This window comes from Arachis stenosperma, chromosome 5, assembly GCF_014773155.1.
Source record: "Arachis stenosperma cultivar V10309 chromosome 5, arast.V10309.gnm1.PFL2, whole genome shotgun sequence".
Taxonomy (NCBI): Eukaryota; Viridiplantae; Streptophyta; class Magnoliopsida; order Fabales; family Fabaceae; genus Arachis; species Arachis stenosperma.
The window spans coordinates 133,368,699-133,393,657 of NC_080381.1; the positions used below are offsets into that span (position 1 = coordinate 133,368,699).

Sequence of the window (24,959 nt, forward strand, 5' to 3'; positions counted from 1 at the left end):
TCATACAACTCACACATTCACACTCAACAGTCGACACACATTCCCTGGTGTAGCATATTGGGATGCCCAACAAATCCTCCATTCTTGCCAAGCCTCAGCGGTCCCTTTACGATAATTTAAAAGCATTAAATTGGACACACAGAGTTAGTGTTCTTGAACTACACTGTTACTAGAAGTCTAGAAGTGCTATTTGTCTATGATGTTACAAAATCCCTAATCTCTCACTTTGAACCGGAAAATAAAAAAAAAAAAAAAAAAAAGAGGACACGACAGAAAACAACCACCAAAATACCAAATTGTAGTAACTAGCCAACAATATACTGCTATTTGATGATAAAAGCATGAACCGGTAAAGCTCTGTTTATACTAGCTACTAGGTTTCAGAACGTTTTATATGGTTCCTCAAACAATCTTTACCTACCTGTGCATAATGCTCCGGAAGCAAATTTAAGATGGATATTATTTATTATTTACAAATAGAAAAAGTATCTAGATGTTGCAGGCTTGCAGCATGAAACAAGGAATATTAAAATAAAAAATGGAAGAAAAAAAAAAGAAAGAAAAATACGTATCAACATGTAGTCAAAATCTCAGCACCAGTCCTTGTTATCAAAATGGTATGCTCAAACTGTGCAGCTGGACACCCATCGGCTGTTACTGTTGTCCAATTGTCTGGCCATGTAACGGCGTCAGTGCTTCCCAATGTGAGGATAGGCTCTGCAGTTGAAGAATTTGTAGGATTTCATTTCAATACTAAATAAATAACAAGCATGATTAATGGAAAGCACTCGACTTATGTAACAAGTAACCACCTTATCATGTATTCGTGAATAGAAGATATTCACTTCCAATAAACATCAAGAACTATTAGGCATAAAGATATGAAAATATTATTAAAACATTTATTTTTGTATTTGATTTAGGATGAATTATATGAAATATAGAATAAATAATCTACAATCGGTGCATTTTTCTTAAAGATATCCACTAGTAAGGACCTAGTAAAACATTTTATTAAGTACAGGACCTAACTATAAAATTTTAAATTGTAAAGACTTCGTTAAAATTTGGTACAATTATAGAGACTAATAGATTAATTAAACCGAATTAATAATGAATATGACAAATAGTAACTGATTGTTTGCAGATACAATGAGCAGATTAGAATTGAGAAATAATAAGAAAAAGGTCATCACATCCATGTAGGTCTGCTTTCATAATGGAAAATCAAAATATAAATTTTCTTTTGGGATGTGGTGAGGGTGTACAACAAAAACAGGACTGAAAAACTTAGAATGCACAATAGATTGTAAGTTTCACAACTTAATTGGATGGACATGGAGGAAAAGTTTAACCATGAACCATCCCTTCTTGTCCGGTTGAACCACAATGTAACACGGGAGGCAGCATAGCATAGAAAATTAGCAGTGAACAACTCTAAATCTAGGTAGAATTTAACAATTCACTTACCAATTGTAAATGTTTGACCTTCAACCATGCAACCTGCTTTGTTATTGCCTGTCATGATATAAAAATAAAAGTTATCTGGAAAGAAAATATACTGAATTACTATTCTGAAACTTCTGGGGCTTTCTAGTAGCTACACAACAAAAAGTAAAGGAAAACAAGAAGGGGCAGGGGAAGGCCGCTCAGGTTCTTACGTTGATTTATAGCATCTACGTTAAAAAAAATAAAACAAAAAGGTTTATTGAAGACAACCAAATGGCCAATTTACCAGCATTTCACCATAATGAACCAACAGTAAGATTTTCTGTTAGTATCTTTCAATAGAATATCAATAATTTATCTACGGAAACTACGAATTCTTATATATCCAAATATCAATACTCTATCTATGGTACACTGGCCTTATAACTTTAGTTTTCATTGTGTAGTTGAGACATATGGTTTCTCATAAGTCTTTGTCTGTGTCTCTGTTCTCCTCTCTTTTTCACTGACTGGTTTCAAATAAATGTGATAGAGACCAGCTAAAGTGGAAGTGCCCATTACGAGTTGCAAGGAAACACATGGTCCCAACTTCTTTGTTTTGTATTTTTTGTACTTTCTGATGGCAGGGGTAAAAAACATCCATCTCTATATTTCTGTCGCAGAGACAAAATCCAAACACAATGTAGCACCTTTTTTAATGTGGGCTTAAGCCATGGTCTTAACTCCACACAAATTAGGCTATCACATTGACTCAAGACTTAACTCTCCTAGACTCTATCTCTAATAGTCAACCTATAGTTGTAGCAGTCCTTTTTCGAAGTTAGGTCCTCTTTTATTTTAATACACGAGACGTTGGTACGGAAAAGTGAACCATAAGGCACACATATGTCATGGTATACCTAAGCATACAAATTTAATCTAACATCCACATGTAGATCACGATAAAATGATGCATATGCAAATGATGACTATGCTGCTACAACAGTAAAAATGTAAAAGTTTGAGATAATAAATAGCAAGTAGCGATCATAACAGAGTCTATGTAAATATACAATATTCATCATCCATGTTCATGTCATCCATATCCATTGTCATCAATCATATACAACAACAACAACAACAAAGTTTTGTCCCACTAGGTGAGGTCGACTACATGAATTAAACGACGTCATTGAGCTCTATCATGTATCATGTCTATAGAGAGACCGTTTACATATAGATCTTGTTTGACCACCTCATAGATAGTCTTCTTAGGTCTTCCTCTGCCTTTCACCCCCTTGTCCATCTTCCATCTCATCCATCCTCCTGACTGGGTGTTCTGTCGGTCTTTTTCTCACATGTCCAAACCACATGAGACGCGATTCTACCATCTTTTCCACAATGAGTGCTACTCCAACTCTCTCCATTATATCTTCGTTCCTTATTTTATCCAATCGCTGAATCGCGTATGACCACTCATCCATCTCAACATCTTCATCTCTGCCACACTTAGCTTATATTCATGCTCCTTTTGGCCGCCCAACACTCTGTACCATAAAGCACAGCCGGTCTTGTAATTTCATTTCATTGATCACCCTCACATGCGTCAATCACCGCCGCCCCTCTTTCACGATGACAGATTGCATGAACCCATACTCATGACGACACCACTTTCCCACTTTCCAAACTCAAATAGCGCACACAGGCATATCTTTGGATGTAGCCCTTTTTCATCATCATGACTACCACGCAAACTCATCACAATTTGCAAAACTAGTGCAGAGCACCCTTGTCCGATTTCATATTTCATTTGCAGAACTAGTATAGAGCACGCTTATCTGATCTTATCTCATTTCATTAGTTACCCTCACTTGGTGTCGGCATCGCTGCCCTCTTTCATGACGATGGATTACATCAAAATCAAAAACAAAACTTTCGTGGAACTAATGCAGAGTGTTATTATCTGTTATGCCAGAAATGAAAATTTTCATTTAATATCAAAATCAATTGGGTCAATATCCTTAGACACGTGTTCAAACAAATCCCTAGAGGCTGGGACATCGATCTCAAATTCTCAATAAGGTCATTAGGGAGTAATTACCCAAATCAGTTTCCAAGGATTTTAAAAGCGGACATTTTAGTCTTCAGGAAAAATTAATACACCAATTAATTTCGAAGGGTTTACTCCAACAGACAAATCAATCCCCGATTTATTTTTCACCAGAGTAATTACCCAAATCAGTCCCCATGAAAAACTAATACACAGATTAATCTCTAATGTTTTTCTCTGTCAGACATAACAGTCCCCTATCTATTTCACTTTTACTATATGTCAACCTTTATTATTATTAATTTAGCTTTGTACATGTGGACGATGACACTAGCATATTAATACACTCTTATCGTTAGAAACAAGTAGGGTGAATAATGATACTCTGAAATCCAAATTAAAACATTTTCTTTTAATACAGACATGTTTTTTAAAATAGGACATCTTTTGATTATATTAAATACAAAAATATTAAATGGTTTCAACCTTAATTTCTTGTAGAATAATTTCTAATAATTTTATTGAATACAACAACAAAAAAACCTTGTCCCACTAGATGTGGTCGGCTACATGAATCAAACGACGCCATTGAACTCTGTCATGTATCATGTTTACAGCGAGACCGTTTACATGTAGATCCCGTTTGACCACCTCATGAATAGTCTTCTTAAGTCTTCCTCTGCCTTTCACCCCTTGTCCATCCTCCATCTCATCCACCCTCCTAACTGGGTGTTCTTTCATCCCTTGTCCATCCTCCATCTCATCCACGCTTCTGACTGGGTGTTCTGTCAGTCTTCTTCTCACATGTCCAAACCACTTGAGATGCGATTCTACTATCTTTTCTATAATGGGTACTACTCTAACTCTCTCCCTTATATCTTCGTTCTTTATTTTATCCAATCGCGTATGACCACTCATCCATCAAACGACGCCATTGAGCTCTGTCATATATCATGTTTACAGCGAGACCGTTTACATGTAGATCCCGTTTGACCACCTCATGAATAGTCTTCTTAGGTCTTCCTCTGCCTTTCACCCCTTGTCCATCCTCCATCTCATCCACCCTCCTAACTGGGTGTTCTTTCACCCCTTATCCATCTTCCATCTCATCCACGCTTCTGACTGGGTGTTCTGTCAGTCTTCTTCTCACATGTCCAAACCACTTGAGATGCGATTCTACTATCTTTTCTATAATGGGTACTACTCTAACTCTCTCCCTTATATCTTCGTTCTTTATTTTATCCAATCGCGTATAACCACTCATCCATCTCAACATCTTCATCTCTGTCACACTTAGCTTATGTTTGTGCTCCCTTTTGGCCGCCAACACTCCGTACCATAAAGCATAGCCGGTCTTATAGCAGTGCGATAGAATTTACCTTTAAGTTTTAAAGGCACTTTTTTGTCGCATATAAAACAGATACACTCCGCCATTTTGACCAACCTACTTAGATCCTATGATTTACATCCTGTCCAATCTCTTCGTTATCCTGTATGATGCACCCAAAATACTTAAAACTTTTAACCTTTTGTAGGGTGTTTTCTCTAATTTTCTCCTCTATATTAAGGTTTTCCCTTCTCAAACCAAACTTACATTCCATATATTCCATCTTGTTACGACTTATACGCTGTTACGACTTATACGCAGACCATACACTTCTAAAGCTTCTCTCTATAAATCCAAAGGTCAGAGTATGCAAAGCTAGCGGTTAGCATCACTATACAAAATATATATACCCAAGTTATATATAGACTCCTTTTGTACAGACATCGCCAATCCCACCCCCACAAGGGTACTCCTATCCAGATGGGCTCTAACAAAAGATAAACAAAGTAAAACCCTAATCCTTCTGTATTAGCCCACTGATCAAAAAGTATGGCCCAAAAATCATGTGCAGAGGGACCGCTCTAACCTAGCCCAAACAGGCTAAATTACCACCTTGGGTTCCCTTCAATCTGAAACCTCTCAGTGCACTTCCAATTATAACACCAGAACAGAGCAATCACAAACACTCCTAAATTCATTGGCACACCTAAGCAATCATAACCACAAATAGCAAACATGCAAATGCAATGCATTGCAAAACTCTTATCCGTATTTCATCACAAGGACATCACCTCAGAAATTCAGGTTGGTGCGAGCATGCTAACTAGTGGTCGTCAAATTATCCATCCCTTCAAGAACGAGAGCATAGCTCCCTTGTCTTGGAATATAATCAACAACATAATCCTAATCATACTCATGTTATTAATCTCATTTCATTGATCACCCTCACATGTGTCGATCACCGCCCCTCCTCTTTGACGATGACAGATTGCATGAACCCATACTCATGACGGCACCGCTTTCCCACTTTCCAAACTCAAATAGCGCACACAGACATATCTTTGGATGTAGCCCTTTTTCATCATCATGACTACCACGCAGACTCATCACAATTTGCAAAGCTAGTGCAGAGCACCCTTGTCCGATTTCATATTTCATTTGCGGAACTAGTACAGAGCACGCTTATCCGATCTTATCTCATTTCATCAGTCACCCTCCCATGGTGTCGGCATCGCTACCCCTCTTTCATGATGACGGATTACATCAAAATCAAAAACAAAACTTTCATGGAACTAATGCAAAGTGTTATTGTCTGTTATGCTAGAAATGAATATTTTCATTTAATATCAAAATCAATTGGGTCAATATCCTTAGACACGTGTTCAAACAAATTCCTAGGCTGGGACATCAATCTCAAATTCTCAATAAGGTCACTAGGGAGTAATTACCCAAATCAGTCCCCAAGACTTTAAAAACAGACATTTTAGTTCCCCAAAAAAATTAATACACAGATTAATCCTTAACGTTTTTCTCTGTCAGACATAACAGTCCCCCGTCTATTTTACTTTTAATTGGTGTATTAATTTTTCTTAAGGACTAAAATGTCCGCTTTTAAAATCTTTGGAGACTGATTTGGGTATTTACTCGATTATTAGGGCTTGGAGGACTCGCATCATGGCCTTTTTATCTCAAATCATATGTAGTATTATTCAATGGTCATCAAATTCCTCTCTAGGGTTCAGCACATCTTGGCCAATCATTCATATAAATTCTTAACGTTTTTCAATATCCACAATTAAGCCCTATAATTAAAATCATATGACTAATCCTAAACTATATCAAGGTTCACCCCATAATTATTTGCCTCAAACCAATTCCACAAGGCATTCTGCCAATTAGGTACAATTCCCATCAACTAGAGTATCTAGATCAAACACTCCAACTGAGGCAATTCACACATCAACCCATAACATTTTCCATAAACTTTACCACTGTAAAGGACTGAAGGAGTGCAAGGCTCTAGATCAATAGTTAACCTCTCCAAATACTCAAAACTGCAGTAAGGCAGAAGTTACAACATAGACCTATTTCTCCAAAAATTCACTATATACCTTAGGGAATCCCACAAATTCCCATTTCAAACTAGAGTTCACAATCTTTCTAATGATTTTGTCCCCATAGAAATCAGATCACTGAGCACATTGATACAAATTTTACAAAATACTGCATTATGCAGAAAACCTGAATTCAGAAAACCAACCTCATAGGCAACTTCCAAAAAATTGGATAAATTGCTACATCGATCGGATTCAGCACAAACTTGGTGTACCTCAACTAGGGTCACTAATTTCTCACTTCCAATTGGTTACCCAAAATTCAGATAACTGAGCAATTTGTTGTAGATTTTACAAAACACCGAGTTATGCAGATTTTCTGGTTCAGCAAAACAGCAGGATAGGTTTCTTTCAGAAATTGTACAAATTTCATCACTGATCTGATTGCCCTTAAATTTTGTGGTTATCAACTAGACTCACACACCTTTCCATTCTAATTGGTTGCACATAAATCAGACCACGGAGCAATTAGTTATAAACTTTACAATATACTACATAACGCAGAAAATCTGTTTCAAGAAACCAGCGCCATAATCAACTTAACAAAATTACATAAAAATGCTACTCTGATCTGATTTGGCTCCAATTTGATGTGCAGCAACTTAAGTCACATATCCTTCATTTCCAATTGGTTTCAAGTGAATAGAAGCTCTAAAGAAGTTATGCATCTTGGAAGTAGCTGCCCTGTTTTGAAAATCAGCTTTTTAAAATATTGCAGGGGCCATTTTCCAAAAATCAAAACTCATTCTCTAAAACCCCAATCCATCTGAAATTTGGTGAAAACAAACTAGGTATACCAAATTTTGATATAAAATTAATCCCATACAAAAATGATTTCTGACGTGAGAGCAGTAATTAAAACAAGTTACTCGTTTATGCAGAAAATTTTGCATAAACCAGATTTCACAAAATCAACAACCTCACAACCTAAATTTTAATTTAGGCATTTTCAAAAGCTCAATCCAAATTTGTCACACCTATTCTACCAATTGAAACTTGTTCCAAGGGTTAGTTCCCCTTAATTGGCCAGAATTCACTTTTCCATCATTTTTCAGATTCTAATTAGGCCAATTGCTTGCTGCACAAGCCTAACCACTAACACTCCATCAATAACCATTTTAAACCTTCAAACAGATTCAAAATCACTAATATAAGGTGATGAACAGTAATTAGGGTTCAAATATCAACTCTAACACAGTTTTGGCTTTCCACCCTCAAACTTTGTACTAGTAGCTAAAAATTCAGCAAATTCACCAACACAATCAACCACCATCATCAAAATCAGCCACATGCAATCAGTTTAATTCATCAAAACTCACATGTAAAGCTCTGTTCAAAGTTCACAACAATAACTAGCCGCATGCATCTGTTATTGTTAGGTATCTAAGGAAAGTGGGAAACCACACCTTAAAAGCTAGCTGTTAAGGGGGAAGAACCACTCTCCTTATATACAACATCAAGCATCCCATACTACTCGATGTGGGACTTTGAGCACCCCATAATACCCAAGTCCCTAACAATACACCGGCCCTTAACAATACACCGGCCCTGGAGAGCCGACGTCCACCGCGGCTTCACTCTATCGACACTGACCCAACAGTAGCCACTTGGCTACGGTCTATCAGTATTCGGTATTCACCTTAATCCAGCCTATAGGTAGCCCTTTCCATGGCGCCGACAACCACGCTCTGATACCAATTGTTACGATTTCTCTAGTATCCTTACTGTTAGGGCAGAATTGAGTGTAGAAGATAAGGGTAGAAGGAAAGAGCAGAATAACTGAACAGAGGAAGGAATTATCGAAGTGATAATTACCCCACTGACAGAATAATATTATAGATGTAAATGAAAGAAAAACAAGAATAATTGACTTTCGAGAGGTCAATTCTCTCCCTCTAGATTTTCACTCCACTTATTTCCTGCCTACTAGCTTTTCCAGCCTTCCTATTTATAATATCTAATCCTATAACTACTGCCCTAAAGATGTGGAGTTTCAGAATTTAAAATTCAGTTTGCTACTTTTTCTCCTCTCCTTTTATAAGTATATTTAAAAGGAGTTAAATCCCTATTATCTCTCTGGTTTGTTGCAGCATCCTTCTAAAAATCAAGAAAACATGTTTCCTACCTCATTGGTGAAAATCGATTGTGGTTGTGTGATTTGGTTGTGATGCAGTGCAGCAGCTCAAGCTCCTCCCTTCCTCTTGAGCTCATCTTCTAGTTTTCAATGAGGGAATGATGGTTGTGGTGGGTGATCACTAAAATCCCAGCTCCTCTTCTCTCTTTCTTGAGTCCTTTAGGAACCTTATTCCAAAATTCTGCTCCTTTGTTGCTTTGAGGTTCCAGCCGTCTGATGATGATGATGGTGAGATTGGATGATCAAGTTTGGCTCCTTAATTTTCTCTCTCTCGAACTCGCAGCCCCATTTCTCTCTAATTCTCCAAGAACTTGATGATTTCTTGAAGAAGATTGGTGCTGTGTAATGTGGTGTGGGAGTGGGCTGAAATTTCTACACCTCCTCGGCTATATATATAGAGAGGAGAGAGGGTACACAAGTAAGCCCCTCACTGGGAAAGGCTTGACTGATAAGCCTCTTTGCTTGGGACCAAGCCGCTTTGAGCTCGGCAAACAAGCCACTTTCCCGCGTCTCACATTTTTGGGTACTCAAGTTCGTCAGGTTAGAGTTTTTTAATTCAAACTCTAACTTTCAAGACATTCCAAGTGAACCCTCCAAGAATCATAAACTACACTCCACACACACATCTTAAAATTCCGAAATTACAGTTTTACTCCTAAGGGGCCAAATTGCAATTTACTGAAACTTTGGGGTCAAAATGCAATTATTTTCGTACTAGCCATTATATTTAAATTTTAATCGGATAAGTTCTCTTCTATTCCTTAATCGTTTCCTCTTTTAGAGGGAAAACGGGTTAATTCATATTTTTAAGAAATAAAATTCTAGACTTCAACACAAATTTTGATCTCCTGAAAATTCGGGATACGCACAACCTAAATACTGAGCTCTACAGTTGAGGGTAGAATAGCAGTGAATGCATGTGCTTGGTGGCATACGTATTGGAGAGACTTAGCCTTGCTAATGCACAGTCTATTTTCCTTTTTCTGCAACTGGTAATCCTTTTTTTCTCATTCCTCCTCAAATGATCGACAGACCACACAAGTTCATCTCGAGTAGGCAGATTAAGATACAACTATTCATATGTCTATCAAACAAATTAAACCTTTTTAGAGAAATAGTTCATCAAAACTACTGAAGTGACAAGGTAATCGAGCATACACACTATTACGGTAACATGAAATAATTTATACTCCTAATAGATGTGCTTTTATTTTATTTGTTTAGTGTTTTTTGGAAAATATCAATTGTGAATGTAATTAACAGATGGTCATTCTAAAAATCATGATATTTGTATCAAATCAACATTCTATATCACATTAACAAACCATTTCATACTTTCTGTTACATACCATATACAATACCAATTTTCTTCAACAATCCAAATAAAACACATCACTTCAAAGTTAAATGCATTCAAAACATAATTGGATTTCACATGATCAATCATTAAAGAAATTAGATATACGTGTAGCCAATTGTTGAAATACTTTTAACCTCAGCTAAATTGGTCTTAGGGAAACAAAGGCAATGCAATGAAATCATATCGTTTAATATGTCACTTACGGTGATGTAAAATAATTGGCTCAGAATGGAACACTTTTCCCACACCATGCCCAACAAACCGCTCCACTACACCATAGCCATACTTAGCAGCATGCTCACTGAGGTAACATTTCAAGCTAAGAGATAAGGCTAGAGAATTTATACAAGAGGCCATCAAGTGTAGTTAACACATCAATTGATACAAATGATAATCGTGCCAAAGCAGAAATAGATACAGAACTACTCAGTATAACACACAAAATAAATGTAAAAATTTTGAAATCAAATTCTTGAGAGGGTTTGAGTGAATTGCTTTAATTTAAAAGACAAAAAAAGGTTAAAAATAAAAACACATCTGCAATGACATGCCATCTAAATATACATATGCTTACACCTGACGAAGAATGTTTGTATGACATCAAACTATTTGCTTCACAAAGACCAAATTAAAGTGTTAAAGACCTTATTGTGCTTCCCAAATCATGCTCAAGCAGGTTGCTTGACAATATAGAGACTTGGTCACTTGGATAACTAGGTTCCATTTCCCTAGCAACTAACCCAAGAGATAGAACCATGCAAACCTCTCAAAACCACTTAATAGGTCTCTTTTACAATATGCCACTGTTTCTAAACAAAACACCACCCTTTTTAAACTATTTACTCAGGTGTCACTGTTTTGCCATATTGGCACCTCTTTTTTTTCTTTTGCATACTGACTGGGAGGCATCTAGGAAAAAAGGTGTCTTCCACGTGGAAAACACCAATCAAGAAGCGCCTTCAGTTCCAAAAAGGCCAAAGCGTGTAGCACCTTTCGCTAGGAAAACACTGAATCGAAAGGCGATTTCAGGCTGAAAATGCCAAGCGTGAAAGCGCCTCCAGTGATGTGTAAACGTGAATAGGTTGTTGATTTATATAACATAATTAACAATTAATAATCAATAATTAACATTATTAACAAATGTTAATTATTAATTATGTTACATAAATTAACAAACTATTACTTTATACATGCAGCGGAAGTCCTTTATTTGGCATTTTCAGCTTGAACTCGCCTTCTCATTCAGCATTTCCACGCGCTTCCCTGATTGGCATTTTCCACGTGAAAGACGCACTTAGGCACCTCTCAGTGAGCACCCCAAAAAAAATACATGGTGCCACTTTGGCAAAAGATGGCACTTGGATAAATAGTTTGAAAATAATGACATTCTGATAATATGTTTTAGGAACAGTGGCATATTGGAAGGGGGAAAAAACCACTTAATAAGAATGCATTTTTAATAAAAGTAAGCTTTTTCTTGACAACCATGAACAGGAAAAGTCAAGGAAAGGCTACAAAGCCACAATAGACGGCACCGGAACTAAAATTAGGACCAAATATCTGGCTTTATTCTTTAGTTACAAAATGGGCTTTCAAGCAATCACTTGGCCTTCAGGGTTTGAAGACCAACAACTCATCATTAATATTATGTTAATATCAAGAAGTTGAAAAGCCATGATTAATCTTAAATCATAGCAAACATCGTTTCAAGTTAAATTTATGATTTAATGCTTCTAGTGAAATATTTACTTGTATATTTATTTTTCTCCTTTACGAAACGAGCTCTAGAAAACTGTACCTGATTCTCTTGCCAATTTTTCTAAAAGGAGCACCATCCTTGCAAACAGCTATTCCCTTCTCCAAGCACTCTTGAGTTACCTGCAAACATTATGTAAAATGATTTGCTCAATAACTAATCTAAATTATTTCTTAACTAGCATTGCTAATGAGGTATTAAATTTGTCCATGTTACAAAGAATGGAAATATATAAAAGATTAACAATATAACAGTGTATAGATCATAATGACACCAAAAAAAAAATCCCCACTGGTAGAGAACTATTTACCACAACAAGGTTTTTCATTTCATCACTGACTTCCCCGCAGAAAAATGTCTTTGACGTGTCCCCATGATATCCCTGAAACATACAATTAGCAAAGAATACAATTACATGATAATTAACAATAAAAAGAGGAATTGGAGGGAAAGCAGAAGATCAACTATGCAAGCAGAAGGGCTAATGAGGAAAATTTGTATATATTATTATGGTGAGTTATGGAATTAGTGTGAAAGTAGGATCGTAATATAAAAAAAGGACAAAATGATCCCATGACCTTTTCAGGGCTTTAAGTCTCTCCCTATCACATTCCACTACAAGTCTAACTACCGTATCATGCTGCTTATTCCCCCTCAATATTGATGCAGTATATTCTGACACTGTCCTATACTACCCTGGCCCTTTCTATTCCTTACTTGGACCCCCTTCATTCCCCTCTTTATTTGTTCTTTTATGTACTCTACTAATAGGTGGTGCAACATGTGAGGTCCTACCAGATTATGTATACACTTTACTTTGGGATTACTAATTACTTAATCGCAACCCTAAGCACTTTCTTGAACATACATATAATTATAATTCTTAAAACAGCGAGAATGACAATTAAGAATGTAGTTCAAGATGATTTCCATTTTCTGGATATAGGGGCATACACAGAAAGGCAATTAAAAAAGTGATCTGTTCACTAAATAAATTTTCACCAGGAAATTAGAAGCATACATTCAGGTATACTGTCACATCAATATTAATAATGTCACCATTCTGCAGAAAAGAGATAAATGTCATCAGCTTATGAGTGATATGCATACCAAGGATAAAGTGAAAAAATAAATTAATAATTATGTATATAGAGAGGCTTGTGAAACCTGTAACTGCCTAGAATCAGGTATTCCATGGCACATGCACTCATTAACTGATGTGCACACACTTTTTGGAAATCCACCATAGCCAAGGGGTGAGGGATAAGCACCAGCATCAATTATCATCTGATGCACTGCTTTATCAATTTCATTAGTTGTAACAGACGGCTGACAATATAAACAAAAATAACATCAGATACAGAAAGGAAAGCTGTGTGCACTACTTTACATAGAGGCATCAGACAGAATGGAAAAAACATATCAAACAAAAATAACATAACTTGCCACTTGAATAATTAAATTAAAATCCAAACGAGGTCATGAGCAAACTTCAAATGTTATTGGTGCTTACTACTTAGTTCTAAACCCTACACCCTAAACATTACAATAGAAATCTTAAACTTATCTAATTCAATAAATACATAAGAATACATGTAGATATTGTGTGTGTGTGTGTGTGTGTACTCCCGAGAGTGCTAAATTAAGAACCAATGAACCAATAGTTAAAAAAATTATTTTTTTTATTATTTTGACAAAAAGAAGAATTTCATTAAGAAGATGGGAAGGATAATACAAATTGGGGGATAAGGGATCCCCTATACAAAAGTAAAAGCAAAAAACAAGATTTACCTATAAAACATAGCTTTCCAATCTCTCAACATGTCCAAGAAGGAAGGTCCCTTATAAAGATTATGAGCTTTACACAAACTAGATGCTAGGCATCTAATTGTAATAATCTCTATCTTGCAAGAGAAGGCTAACATAGAATAAATAAATGGCTTGTAAAGTACGCAATAAATCTTACCCTAACCAATGTTCCTGCATAGTTTAAGACCCTTGCTGCAAGCTCACATGAAGCCCTCATGTTAGCTATACCTTCAGAATCATGAATTTGATATTCACTTGAAATTTCTGGTAGTATTTCTGAAGCTGCATAAGGAGGCCTTGGTATGTGATCAGGAACAGGGAGACGTGGTGATACTCTCCCACGCCTCAACGGTGGATTCCTTTTAGACTTTGTTAGAACTTGACGTTCACGTTCTCTTCATATGACCAGAGAAAAGGTAAGAATCTTCACAAAAGCTGCATCAGCTTTCATGCGCACATACACATTCACCATTACTTGGATAATAGAAAATAAATGCAAGTGTAGAAAAGTTAGGCAATGAATTATTTTCTGAATACAGAACTTCAGTATTTCTTGGCAAAGAAGATATTAGAGGAGGAAAGGAAAATTGGATGCCTACAAAATTTAAAGAAGACACCTTAATATTCCAAGATCTAAACAATAGGAAACCTAAAAAATGTTATACAGAACAGGGGAAAATAGAGAAAAGATGAATGAAATTAATATCATTGAAATATTCTATTACACAAGCAACAGGTCAAGCATTTAACAGTGAAAACATGCATACAAGTACATCACTAAAGCCTCAGAACATAAGATATATGTATACTGAGCAGTTTTCTATGCTAAGATTGCTAACAAACTGTCTTACATATATTAAGAATTCCCAGTGTACAAGAGAAAATTGTTATAAGAATCAATATCAACAATAACTTCCAATCTAAACCAGTCAAATGTTTCCATAATGTTCGATCAATCAAAATAAGCAGTAGAAGGGACATTGTCAAATGTTTTTCCTAGAATAATATTTAGAGGATCATGCATGCATTTATTTCTTTCAAGGGCTAAATTGTCAAATCAATAATCTTTCGGAGCTAAATTGATAGCTTCCATTAAACAAAGTTCTTTTTAATACTTTTTATCTAAATGGAAATCTTTCATACATTATTACACACTGAAAAGTACAAGTTCAATCCACTGTAACACAAAGAATAGCACAATAAGTGTACCTTCTGATTTTCATGGCCTCCTCCAACCCAGCCAACTTCCGAGCAAAAACCACAAAGTGCTTTCTTGAAAGTGATTGATTTCCTGTCGTAACAACACAGGAAGTGTAGATTAATTCATATTATTTGTCAACAGTTCAAAAATTAATGATATATTAAATACGCAAAATAACAGAAAATTGGGCGAACCGTGAAGGGTAGTAGAGCGTGGGAGAGTGAGTGGGGAGCCAGTAAAAAGGGAGGAAGTTGAAGAGGACGGTGATGCTTCGCCATGGAAGGAAGATGAGAGTTTGAGAAATGAAGTGTGAGTGAGCGAAGCAGTGAGCACCATTCTACCTCTTGCTCTGTCTCTGCAGAGAGTGAAGATAACGGAACAAGAGGGGGTTTGATATTTTTGAATGAAAAAAATTCGAGCAGAGAACAATTTTTTTTTTGTTGGTTGTGGAGCAGAATAGAATTTATATATGCGCTAGGAGTGTATGGGCTGGGCCCTGCCTTGGCCCAAATTAAGCCACAATAGGCTGAATTAAGATAATCGAACTGACTGACCAAAAACAAAGACAATCGAATCGATTATCCAACCATGCAGTTAGAGATTCAAATATCTCAAACGATTGTATCGAATATAATAAAATATACATTTATTAAAAAATAATTTTTTGCATATTATATTATTTTAAATTAGTTGATTGTTAAAAATTAAACTAATTTAATAGATTTTTTTACGGGTCGTCTACAATTAATTTTTATCTTAAATAATGACAATTTTGGTGGCTGATTCTTAGAACCATTTTTTCTTTTTCGATGTCTAACTGTTTAGGCATACCTTGCATTAACGACCACTTTTATCATAAGTATTCATATTTTGATGACACCTTTGAATTTACTCAAAATCAAGATAGATCTTCGAATTCTAAGTTGTTAAATTTTTCAATTCAAAGTACTCAACACTTTTTTTAAACACTGTAGGTCTTTATATTTTATAGATCTTTCTGTAAACTAATCTAATAGTAATAATAATATCTAGTTTTAAAAAGGGTTGGGGAAAGAAATTTTAAAATTCTCAAATTGGTGGAATGTTGAGTCTTACCTGAAAAAGTTAGTTGAATAAATACATACATATATATATATAGTTTTACTTATATTGGTGAACATCCAATCTAAGGGATTGTTTAGTTCAAATAAAGTTTGAGAAAATAATATTTAAAGTTTTTAGATTAGTGAAAAACAGATCTGACTAGCTTAATAGATCTGAAAAGGCTTGATGAAATAATATCGAACGCTCTCATTAGGTTGATTGTGACCATTCCAAAACTTAACTTGTGAAGGTTTTAAAAAAGAATATTAATTATACACTCATTTTATTATGGAACTTTCAAGTTACTTTGAGAACTAGATGTAAGTATTTTAGATCAAAGCTAGTATATATCGCTTATGTATATCTTTTCAACTCATATATGAAGTTTGGAAGTGAGTTTTAGTTTTACTTATGATGCCTCATAAACGTTTTTAAAAGCTTTCTAAAGTTTATCTAGATCTCAAAAAATGTGCTTTAATATATATAGGTGAGTTTTATTAAATCTCTTCTAAAACAACATGTAAATTATTCTCTATGATGTGACACATTTTAATTGGATGTTTTGTTTTAGTTTGAGTTAATTTAACCCAATAAAAATTAATGTCTTAATTAAAGTAGAGCCATTTTGTAATTAAATATTTTTATAAGATGGATAATTATATGATTTTTGTAAATATTAAAAAGTAAATTTATGTTTTTTTTATCAAATCAGTTTTAATTTGATTCGTTCTACCCTTTTATTGAAGAACACCTCTCCTGTTGAGTGAAGAATATTTCCTCCCTTTCATTGTTCTTTCATACTCAAATTCGTTCCTGGTAAACTTCGCCGCCATTGTCGTCGTCGTCATCGGGAGAAGAAGTGTCTGCTATCCTTTCGCTCGGAACATATTTCTTCCTTTGATCATCCCTTAACATATTTCTATCACGGCTCTCACTACAACCTCCTTACTTCTGCAATTAGGTTTTTGTTCTATCCTTTCCTTTGTTTTATGTCCTTTAATTTTGTTCTGAATTGAGTTAATTAGAATTGAAATAGGTAATTGGAACAAGAGTAGCTCTAATTTTGATCAGAAACACTTTGGATGTTATTGTGTTATTTTTTTGAACCTTTCATCTTATTATAGTTGCTGATGTTGTGTTGTTATTGGTGTTGTGTTTTATTTTTTTAATTTATCTTCTTGCAATGTTCTTATTTGCTGGTATTCTTCTGTTACTTGTAATTTTCTTTTCACTTTCACTTTCATATGGAAGAGAATGGTTACTGCTTTAACTTTGGTGTATACTCTCCTAAAAGTATTTATTTAATCTGAATTATTTTTATTTTAATTAAGTATGCTACTAACTTTTCAAAGTAATTTTAACTTTGCTCATTTCCTTCAAAAGAAGTGAAATAGAAGTTATGAAGTAGAAAAGACTTTAACAATTTGTATGATATTAATTATGTATATCTATTGAATGATTATGAAACAAATAAAAATGGGTAGTAGCCAGTTAAAAATAAAAAGAAATTGAATGCTTTTTCTTGTGCATGCCCTTATGATTTTTGAACATTAGATTAAAATGCATCCAACTCAGTGTTGTCTTCCTTTATATGTCTCATTTGAATCAATTTCTAATATTTATCATTTATCTTGTTTCTATAAACATAATGTGTGTGACTTTGTTCTGGTCAGGTGCAAGTATTACTATCACATATTTTCATTGTTACATACATTTTCTTCATTTTAACTCTGGTGAGAATCTTATTTCTACTTTATACAAATCATGACAAATGAAATTATGAAATGATGAAAATCATAATAGATTTTTAGCATGGTCCAGTCTGAGATTAAGGAGAAAGACAACTAAAGAAATGCCAAATTTATTTAAAATTAGATGAAAAAGATCTAAAATAAAATTCGAAAATCAAGAAAAAGATAAATAAGATAAATATCGAAAATTAAGAAAGATAAATAAGATAGGATTTGAAATTAAAAGAAGAATTAATTAAACAAAAAAAAATCACTAAAGAATCACTAAAATTAAAAATTGAAATTAAATAAAAAAAAGATAACAAAGATTCGAAAATAAAAAGAAAAGATAGATAAGATAGAAATAAAAAATTTAAGAAAACTAACAAAATAAAAAGAAACACCAAATTTAAAATTTGAAATCAAATAAAAACAAGATAGCCAAAACAAAAGAAAAAAATCCGAATTTAAGGGGAAGATAAATAATATAACAATCGAAAATTAAGAAAAATAAATAAAAAAATTCGAAAATCAAAAGAAAGATAATTAAACAAAAACTAAAAAATATCTAATCTAAACAACAAGAGAACTTGTAATTGTTAATCACGAACAATCTCTGACAACGGCGCCAAAAATTTGGTGCGCGAAATTAGAACTCGCACTAGCAAGTGTACCATGGTTGCATGCACAATGACTCAGGAGGAAAAAATTCGTTCCGGAGGTCCAAAGATATGGTTTCTTCCACCAATGGGTCAATAACATAGTCGTCGTCTAAATTACCATTGCGTGAATTTTCACCTCGCTTTTGGAGTTTTGTAATTGTGTTGGCAATATCATTCATTGCTTCGACAAAATCACTTGAGTTCTTACATGCAACATCCATCAACCTAGAACACTCAACACCTAACATACCCAAATGACACTTTAGTACCTTATCAGAATCACTTGGATCATCGACGTTTGACTTCATGAAATCACTCTTACCATTCTTCGTCCATTGCTTGCACACTAAGCGTTCTGAAGTAACTTCAATGTGTTGGTGCTTTAGGCATGCGAATATGTGCATGCAGGGAAGCCCTTGATTTTCAAACCACAAACATTCACAACGAAGCATCCCTCCAATTCTGTCAAACTCAACCACATGATAAATTTCTGGCATTCTAAAACTGTTACACTTGAGGTATAGTTTTCCATCATCCTGAATTACCAACTCTATGTTCAAAGCACAAGCACCCTCAATTTCCTTCTTGACCTCCCGGAACATGTTACGAGTAAAAGTCTTTGCACCAAAAGCTTCAAGTGTCGACAAAGAAGTCACAAGTACTGGATTAGTATATTTACTATTGAACTCTGCAACTCTTTCATTGTTCCTGTAATGGCTAACAACGGTCTTGATTGATAAATTCAAGAAGGGTATCTTTCTTTATTACATATGCTTTTATTAGAGAGTTAATCCCTTCACACTAGGATGTTGTCCTAATTCGCCCAAAAAATTGGTTCCTCAAATATGCAAGAACCCATAAATTTTTTAACTCATAGGTTTGGTCGACCCAAGAGCTGCTTGATAAGTTATACATTGCCACCATGTCTCCCCACATGACCTCAAACTGTTCAACACTCACATTAGCATAAATCAATTTCTTGAAGTCATTTAGAAATTCACTGTTCTTAACCTTCTCGCATGCATTCCTATGTAAGTGCTATGTACAAAGTCAATGTGTTGTATAAGGAAAGACTTGTTTAATGGCTTCTCTCATTGAAAGATCTCTGTCAGTGACAACTGCCATAAGATGTTTATTACCCATTGCTTTCAAAAAAGTTTCCAAGATCCACTTGTATAAACCAATATCCTTGTTAACAAGAAGACCACATCCAAATATGACGGTATGTCCATGATGATTGCTACTAGAAAATATCACAAGTGAATTATTGTAGACATTTCTATTGTAAGTTGAATCAAATGTCAAGACATTCCCAAAGCAATCATAATCAATACGGCTAGTCCCATCAGCCTAAAACGAGTTTTCCAATCAATTCTCATTACTTAATGTGTACTTGCCAAAGAAATACGATCATTCCCAGCTTTACCTCTCAGGTAACTTATTGTAGCATTTGTATCACCACCTTTCACCTTTTCTATCCTATGTTGAGTAATGAGGTTGTACATATCTTTTTAGTTGAATGACAAGTTTGCATATCCACCTTTTTGAGCAGCCAAGTATCCCAAGATGTGACAGGTCCTGATGTCTATGTCGTGCAAAGTCTTTGCCTGAGCTTTATCTGAGACACTGAATGTGCGATACTCAGGCATCATGTTAACGTCGAGTGGATCAACTAATCCATGAGAGTGCTCTTCGTTGAACGAAACAACCTTTCATTTATGAATTTTTCTATCTAGTCTTGCACAAATTCTCGCACGGCAACAACTTCGAGTTAGGAGTCGGTGGTCCCTGATTCTGTCGTCCTTTTTAACCTTTTCCTTTCTTGAGTCCATCCGATTGCAAACAATTTGGCGCATAATTACGCAACCATCGCTATCACGTTTGATTTCATCCAACCTCACAGTAAAACCGTGCATCATTGCATAAGTCTTATAGAATTGATAAACAGCATCTTCGTTTGTAAACTCAAGTTGCATGATGTCTTCTTGTGACAGCTCTGCTATTCTCTTATTTTAAGATCTATCTTCATCAACCTCCGAATCTCCGTCTAAAAACTCTAGATCGTCCCTTTTTGAAAATTCTTCATCGGAGTGTGTTTCAAAAGAATTGCTATTCGACGTCTCTATCTCCCAAAAATTAACATACACCTACAATTTATAAAAATACTAACGCATTATCACACAATTAACATTTTACAAATATGTAGACTCGATTTATTACTAACAAGTCTAATTTAAATTCATTGAATTCGATTTTTATAAAATTATGAAATGAGTCATTCAAATAATATTTTTACATTTAAAAAATTTAAATAATATTGGTTTTTTTTGGTTTATAAAGGTGAATTGCTCTCATTTTTATGAGTATTAAAGGTTGATTGATACATACATTAATGTTAATTAATACACTAAAATTAATGCTGTGTAATGGCTCAATTCGGCTAATTCATATAATACTCTCCCTGATTCTGTGATGAGTTGTTTAACTTTGACTGAGGGTTGGAGATGCTTTGAAAATGTTTGAAAAGACACAATGCACACATAATTAGTTATTGTTAATGTTTATTTTATTAACATAACTAGGTAATCTAAACAGCAGAATTATTATGCATATTCAGAGAGTAGTGTTGACTTTATTATTTTCAGAAATAAGAAATGGATGGAGATAATTATTATGATACCTAGAGTTCAATGTCTTTTCTAATTATTTAGCTTCGGAAACCAAATTCATATGCTGAAGACCATAAATTAATTAAGCAGATCCAAATAAAAATTTATACTAGATATACTCCTAATTAATTTTATAGTAGAAATAAGAAATGGGTTATTATTATTATTATTATTCCTTCTGGCTAACTATGATTAATTTTCACAGCCTTAATATATCTAGATGTATACACGAATATTACAAATACATTGTTGTCTGAAATGACCCGGAGAATATAAGAATTAAAAATAAGAATATGTTGTATACCGAGAGAATAAGGATAGCTTACCTAATCTCCATCAACATTATTCTTTCCAAAACTAGCAGAGATAAAGATAAGGATTTTTCTTTTGAAAAAAACCGCTAGTAGCAGAAGCAGTAATAGTTTGAACTTTGAACATTCAGTTTGTTTTTATAATTGACAAAACCTATAAATATTAATCCTTCTCTTTACGAATTTCATCCAAAAAATTGAAATAATAATTACAAATAGATTTTTATTGTTAGTTTCATACAGTGATAATATAAAATCCTAACATTGTCACCCAATAAAAGTTTTTCTTTTGTATATTCTTTTTAAATAATAAGTATAAACTATAAAAATAATTACTTTTATTAATATAACTCTATATATAATTTATACTAATAACGCCTAGAACTTAAGAGTATATGTACTTGTGTCAATTGTTTTTACCAAAAAAAAAGAGAAAAAGAAAAAAAATAAAAAAAATCATATAGTTATATAAACTAATAAAAAACTGAAGTTAAAATACTAATTTCCAAATTTTTTCTATAAAAAAATTTAAGCAGAATAATTTGTAATTAAAATAAAATTTAACTTTTTAGCTATACTAAAAACAAGCATATTATAAAATCATTTTGCTAAATCAAAAACCAAACGCGTCCTATTTTTTTCTCCCCAATAATTAGTATTATTCAATCAAAATGATATCGATGTTCCCAAAAACATGTCTAGAGCAAAATCTGTGTTCGAGATTCCATAGTCGTAGTGCCATAAACGATTCAACAAACGAAGAAAGCTTATTCCTTCGTGTAAAGTTGACCGTTCCAAAAGCGACGTACATACATACTTTGAGAAATTTTCTAATTTTTCTATTCTCATAATAATAATAATAATAATAATTTCTAAGATATCAAATTAAATTAAAATTGAGATGGATGGGGCAATGTACACTGTATAGAAACACCATCACATTGCCCACTTGCCAAGCAGGCTCTTTCTTTATTGGACAAATGTCTCATTATCAACTTGTTCACACTTTCTTAGGCCATGCCTCCACTGGGGTCCCCCTCTCCTCCTTGTTGCAGGAATGCCCCTCTTTATTTCTTCCCCTTTTTATATTCATAATAATAATCTTGAATAATATTCACAATCAGACAAATATGTCTCATTACTATCATGTGGATAATTATGTAAACTATTTACTTTAAAATTATTATTTCCCTCAATCGCAACCATGGTTAGCATTATACCCTTTGATTCTCCACCAAAATAATAATAAACAGTTCGTTTTATTATAATTTTTCTTTTTTTGGAACACATGTTGCTGATGCTCAGCTCCTCCATACAATTAGAAAGAAGAAATTAAGAAGCTTATGTTTATGCAGACGTTTTTTGCTGAACGGATCATGGAGTACAAGTGTACAACGCATATATTGCATCATAAAACATTCATGAAAAGAAACATATACAATTGAACATTTATCCTTCATTATTATTTCCTTTTTTTTTCCCTTGTACACTTCGATCTGTTACACCTAATTTCATCTTCTTCTTCTTCTAATTAATTTACAATTTGCAACTTGCAACTGCACCATCTTCCTCCCCCCCCCCCCCTCCCCCCCTCCATTCCTTTCATCATCAGTCACAAAACTCAACTAAAACTAAAAACTAAAAACAAATAAAATGAAGAAAAAAGAAGCACTAAATTAAAAAGAAAAAATTAAAGTGGAAGCTGAATGTTACAAAGCTCCAATGATCTTAGGCTTCTTGCTACCCTCCAACGTAAACAGTTCCATCTCTTTTCTCTTCCCATTGAAGCACCCACCAATTGAAGCAGCAACATTATTATCATTATTCATATTCAAAATATTATTGTTATTGCTATCACCGGCATCAGATCCAGGAAGCTTTAAAATGTTAACACCAAAGAGCCGAACCATCTGAACCGGCTCTAAAACCGGTCCAACCGGTCCGAAAAACCCAACCCCATCATTACCAACACTCCTCGCCTTCCAGTCTATAAACAGTTGCCTGTCCGGTCCAGTGGACCGGTGGAAACAAACCGTGTCACCGGCTTTCAGGTTCTTCTCCTTAACGAACCGGCTCCACCCTTTCGTTAGCACGTAGCTCTGGCTACTGTTCCAGTACGAGTAACGAAACCGCCACACTTTTCCTCCGACGTCCTCGAAGTTCAGCAAAACGCCCTTCGCCGCCGTAACTACTCCGCCGCCAGCTCCGCCGCAACCGTTTTGTAAGGGAAAGTGTTTCTCCGCGTGTTGTTTTGGTATAACTAACCGATTCAGTTTTCCCACGTCACTTGGCGTAACGGCCTTCTCGAACAACTGCTCACGCGCCTTCCCTCCACACGCGCCGGATGAAGACATCATCCCCGCAGAACCTCCGTTACCCGCAGCTCGGTTGAGCCGCCGCCCTATGAGGCCGCGGCTCCGCTTGCTCTGCTCCAGCTCGTCATTGTACGTGTGTTTTCTCAGCATGTCCACGATCTCGGATTTTGAATGCGAGTTGAGAAACTCGCTCTCGAAATCCTCGTCGTCGACCGCGGTGTTGTTGGACACAACACTGCCGAGGGGCTTGAAGTTGGTGACGGCATCCTTGCCACGAAACCGTTGTGCTGCGATGTCATAGGCTCTAGCGGCCTCGTCCTCCTCGTTAAAGGTCCCCAACCAAACGCGTTGATGCTTCTCGTAAATCTGAGCGCCCCAACGTCCGTTTGGTTGGGGAACCACACCTTTGTACTTTGAGGAAGGGAGTTTTCGTGACTCCACTTCGGTGACGCCGCCACCGACGTCCGGATCCACGATTGTGCTGGCACCGCTGCCGACACGACATAAGCTGTTTGGTGGCGGCGGTGACAGCTTCTTCGATGTGGCGGTGAATGGCGACGCGGGTGTCGCCGGGGTTAGGGTTATGGAAAGCGAGTCATTTGTGCACGTGGTGCTTTCATCTACAGAACTTGTTGCATCCATTTTTCTCTTTAATTAGAGAGGAGAGAAGGGAAAGAAGTTTTTTTTTGTTTTTTTTTTTGTGTGTTTGGTTTGGTTTGTTGACTAAGAAGTAGCAGAAAGAGTTGTGTTTGTGTTGGAATAGGGAAGGAATATATATAGAAGGAAGGTGTACTAATGAATGTGTTATTTTATTATATAAATTGAAAAGGAAATATACTTAGTTGGGAGGGATTATAAATGATGAGGTGATAACTAATGGCTTGATTTTTGTTAAATTAATAATAATAATGTGGATTTGGGTATGGTGTGGTGGGTCAACTCAGATGGGGATAGAAGGTAAGGAACTAGGAAGATTCATGGTGTGAGAAAAATGGTGGGGACTTGAAGGG

At 35.1% G+C, this 24,959-nt stretch overlaps 3 protein-coding genes across 3 annotated transcripts; all 3 read right to left on the reverse strand.

Annotated features, from left to right (window-relative positions):
* Positions 1-446: 446 nt before the first annotated feature.
* Positions 447-15,597, reverse strand: LOC130981761 (methionine aminopeptidase 1B, chloroplastic). Its single transcript, XM_057905439.1, has 10 exons — positions 15,374-15,597; positions 15,188-15,269; positions 14,136-14,373; positions 13,337-13,498; positions 13,191-13,232; positions 12,480-12,551; positions 12,212-12,291; positions 10,617-10,714; positions 1,471-1,518; positions 447-717 (listed from the first exon to the last, which is right to left on the reverse strand). Exons 1-10 carry the CDS (start codon positions 15,513-15,515, stop codon positions 572-574), a joined length of 1,110 nt encoding a protein of 369 aa, XP_057761422.1. The 5' UTR covers positions 15,516-15,597; the 3' UTR covers positions 447-571.
* Positions 15,598-18,653: 3,056 nt separating this feature from the next.
* LOC130981450 (protein FAR1-RELATED SEQUENCE 5-like) lies at positions 18,654-20,159 on the reverse strand. The gene is made up of 4 exons (XM_057905047.1): positions 20,052-20,159; positions 19,777-20,004; positions 19,568-19,692; positions 18,654-19,362 (listed from the first exon to the last, which is right to left on the reverse strand). The coding sequence occupies exons 1-4, from the start codon at positions 20,157-20,159 to the stop codon at positions 18,654-18,656; spliced, it is 1,170 nt and encodes a 389-aa protein (XP_057761030.1).
* A 2,911-nt stretch (positions 20,160-23,070) lies between these two features.
* Positions 23,071-24,737, reverse strand: LOC130982037 (AP2/ERF and B3 domain-containing transcription factor RAV1-like). Its single transcript, XM_057905870.1, has one exon. It carries the CDS (start codon positions 24,589-24,591, stop codon positions 23,344-23,346), a length of 1,248 nt encoding a protein of 415 aa, XP_057761853.1. The 5' UTR covers positions 24,592-24,737; the 3' UTR covers positions 23,071-23,343.
* Between the last annotated feature and the right edge of the window lie 222 nt (positions 24,738-24,959).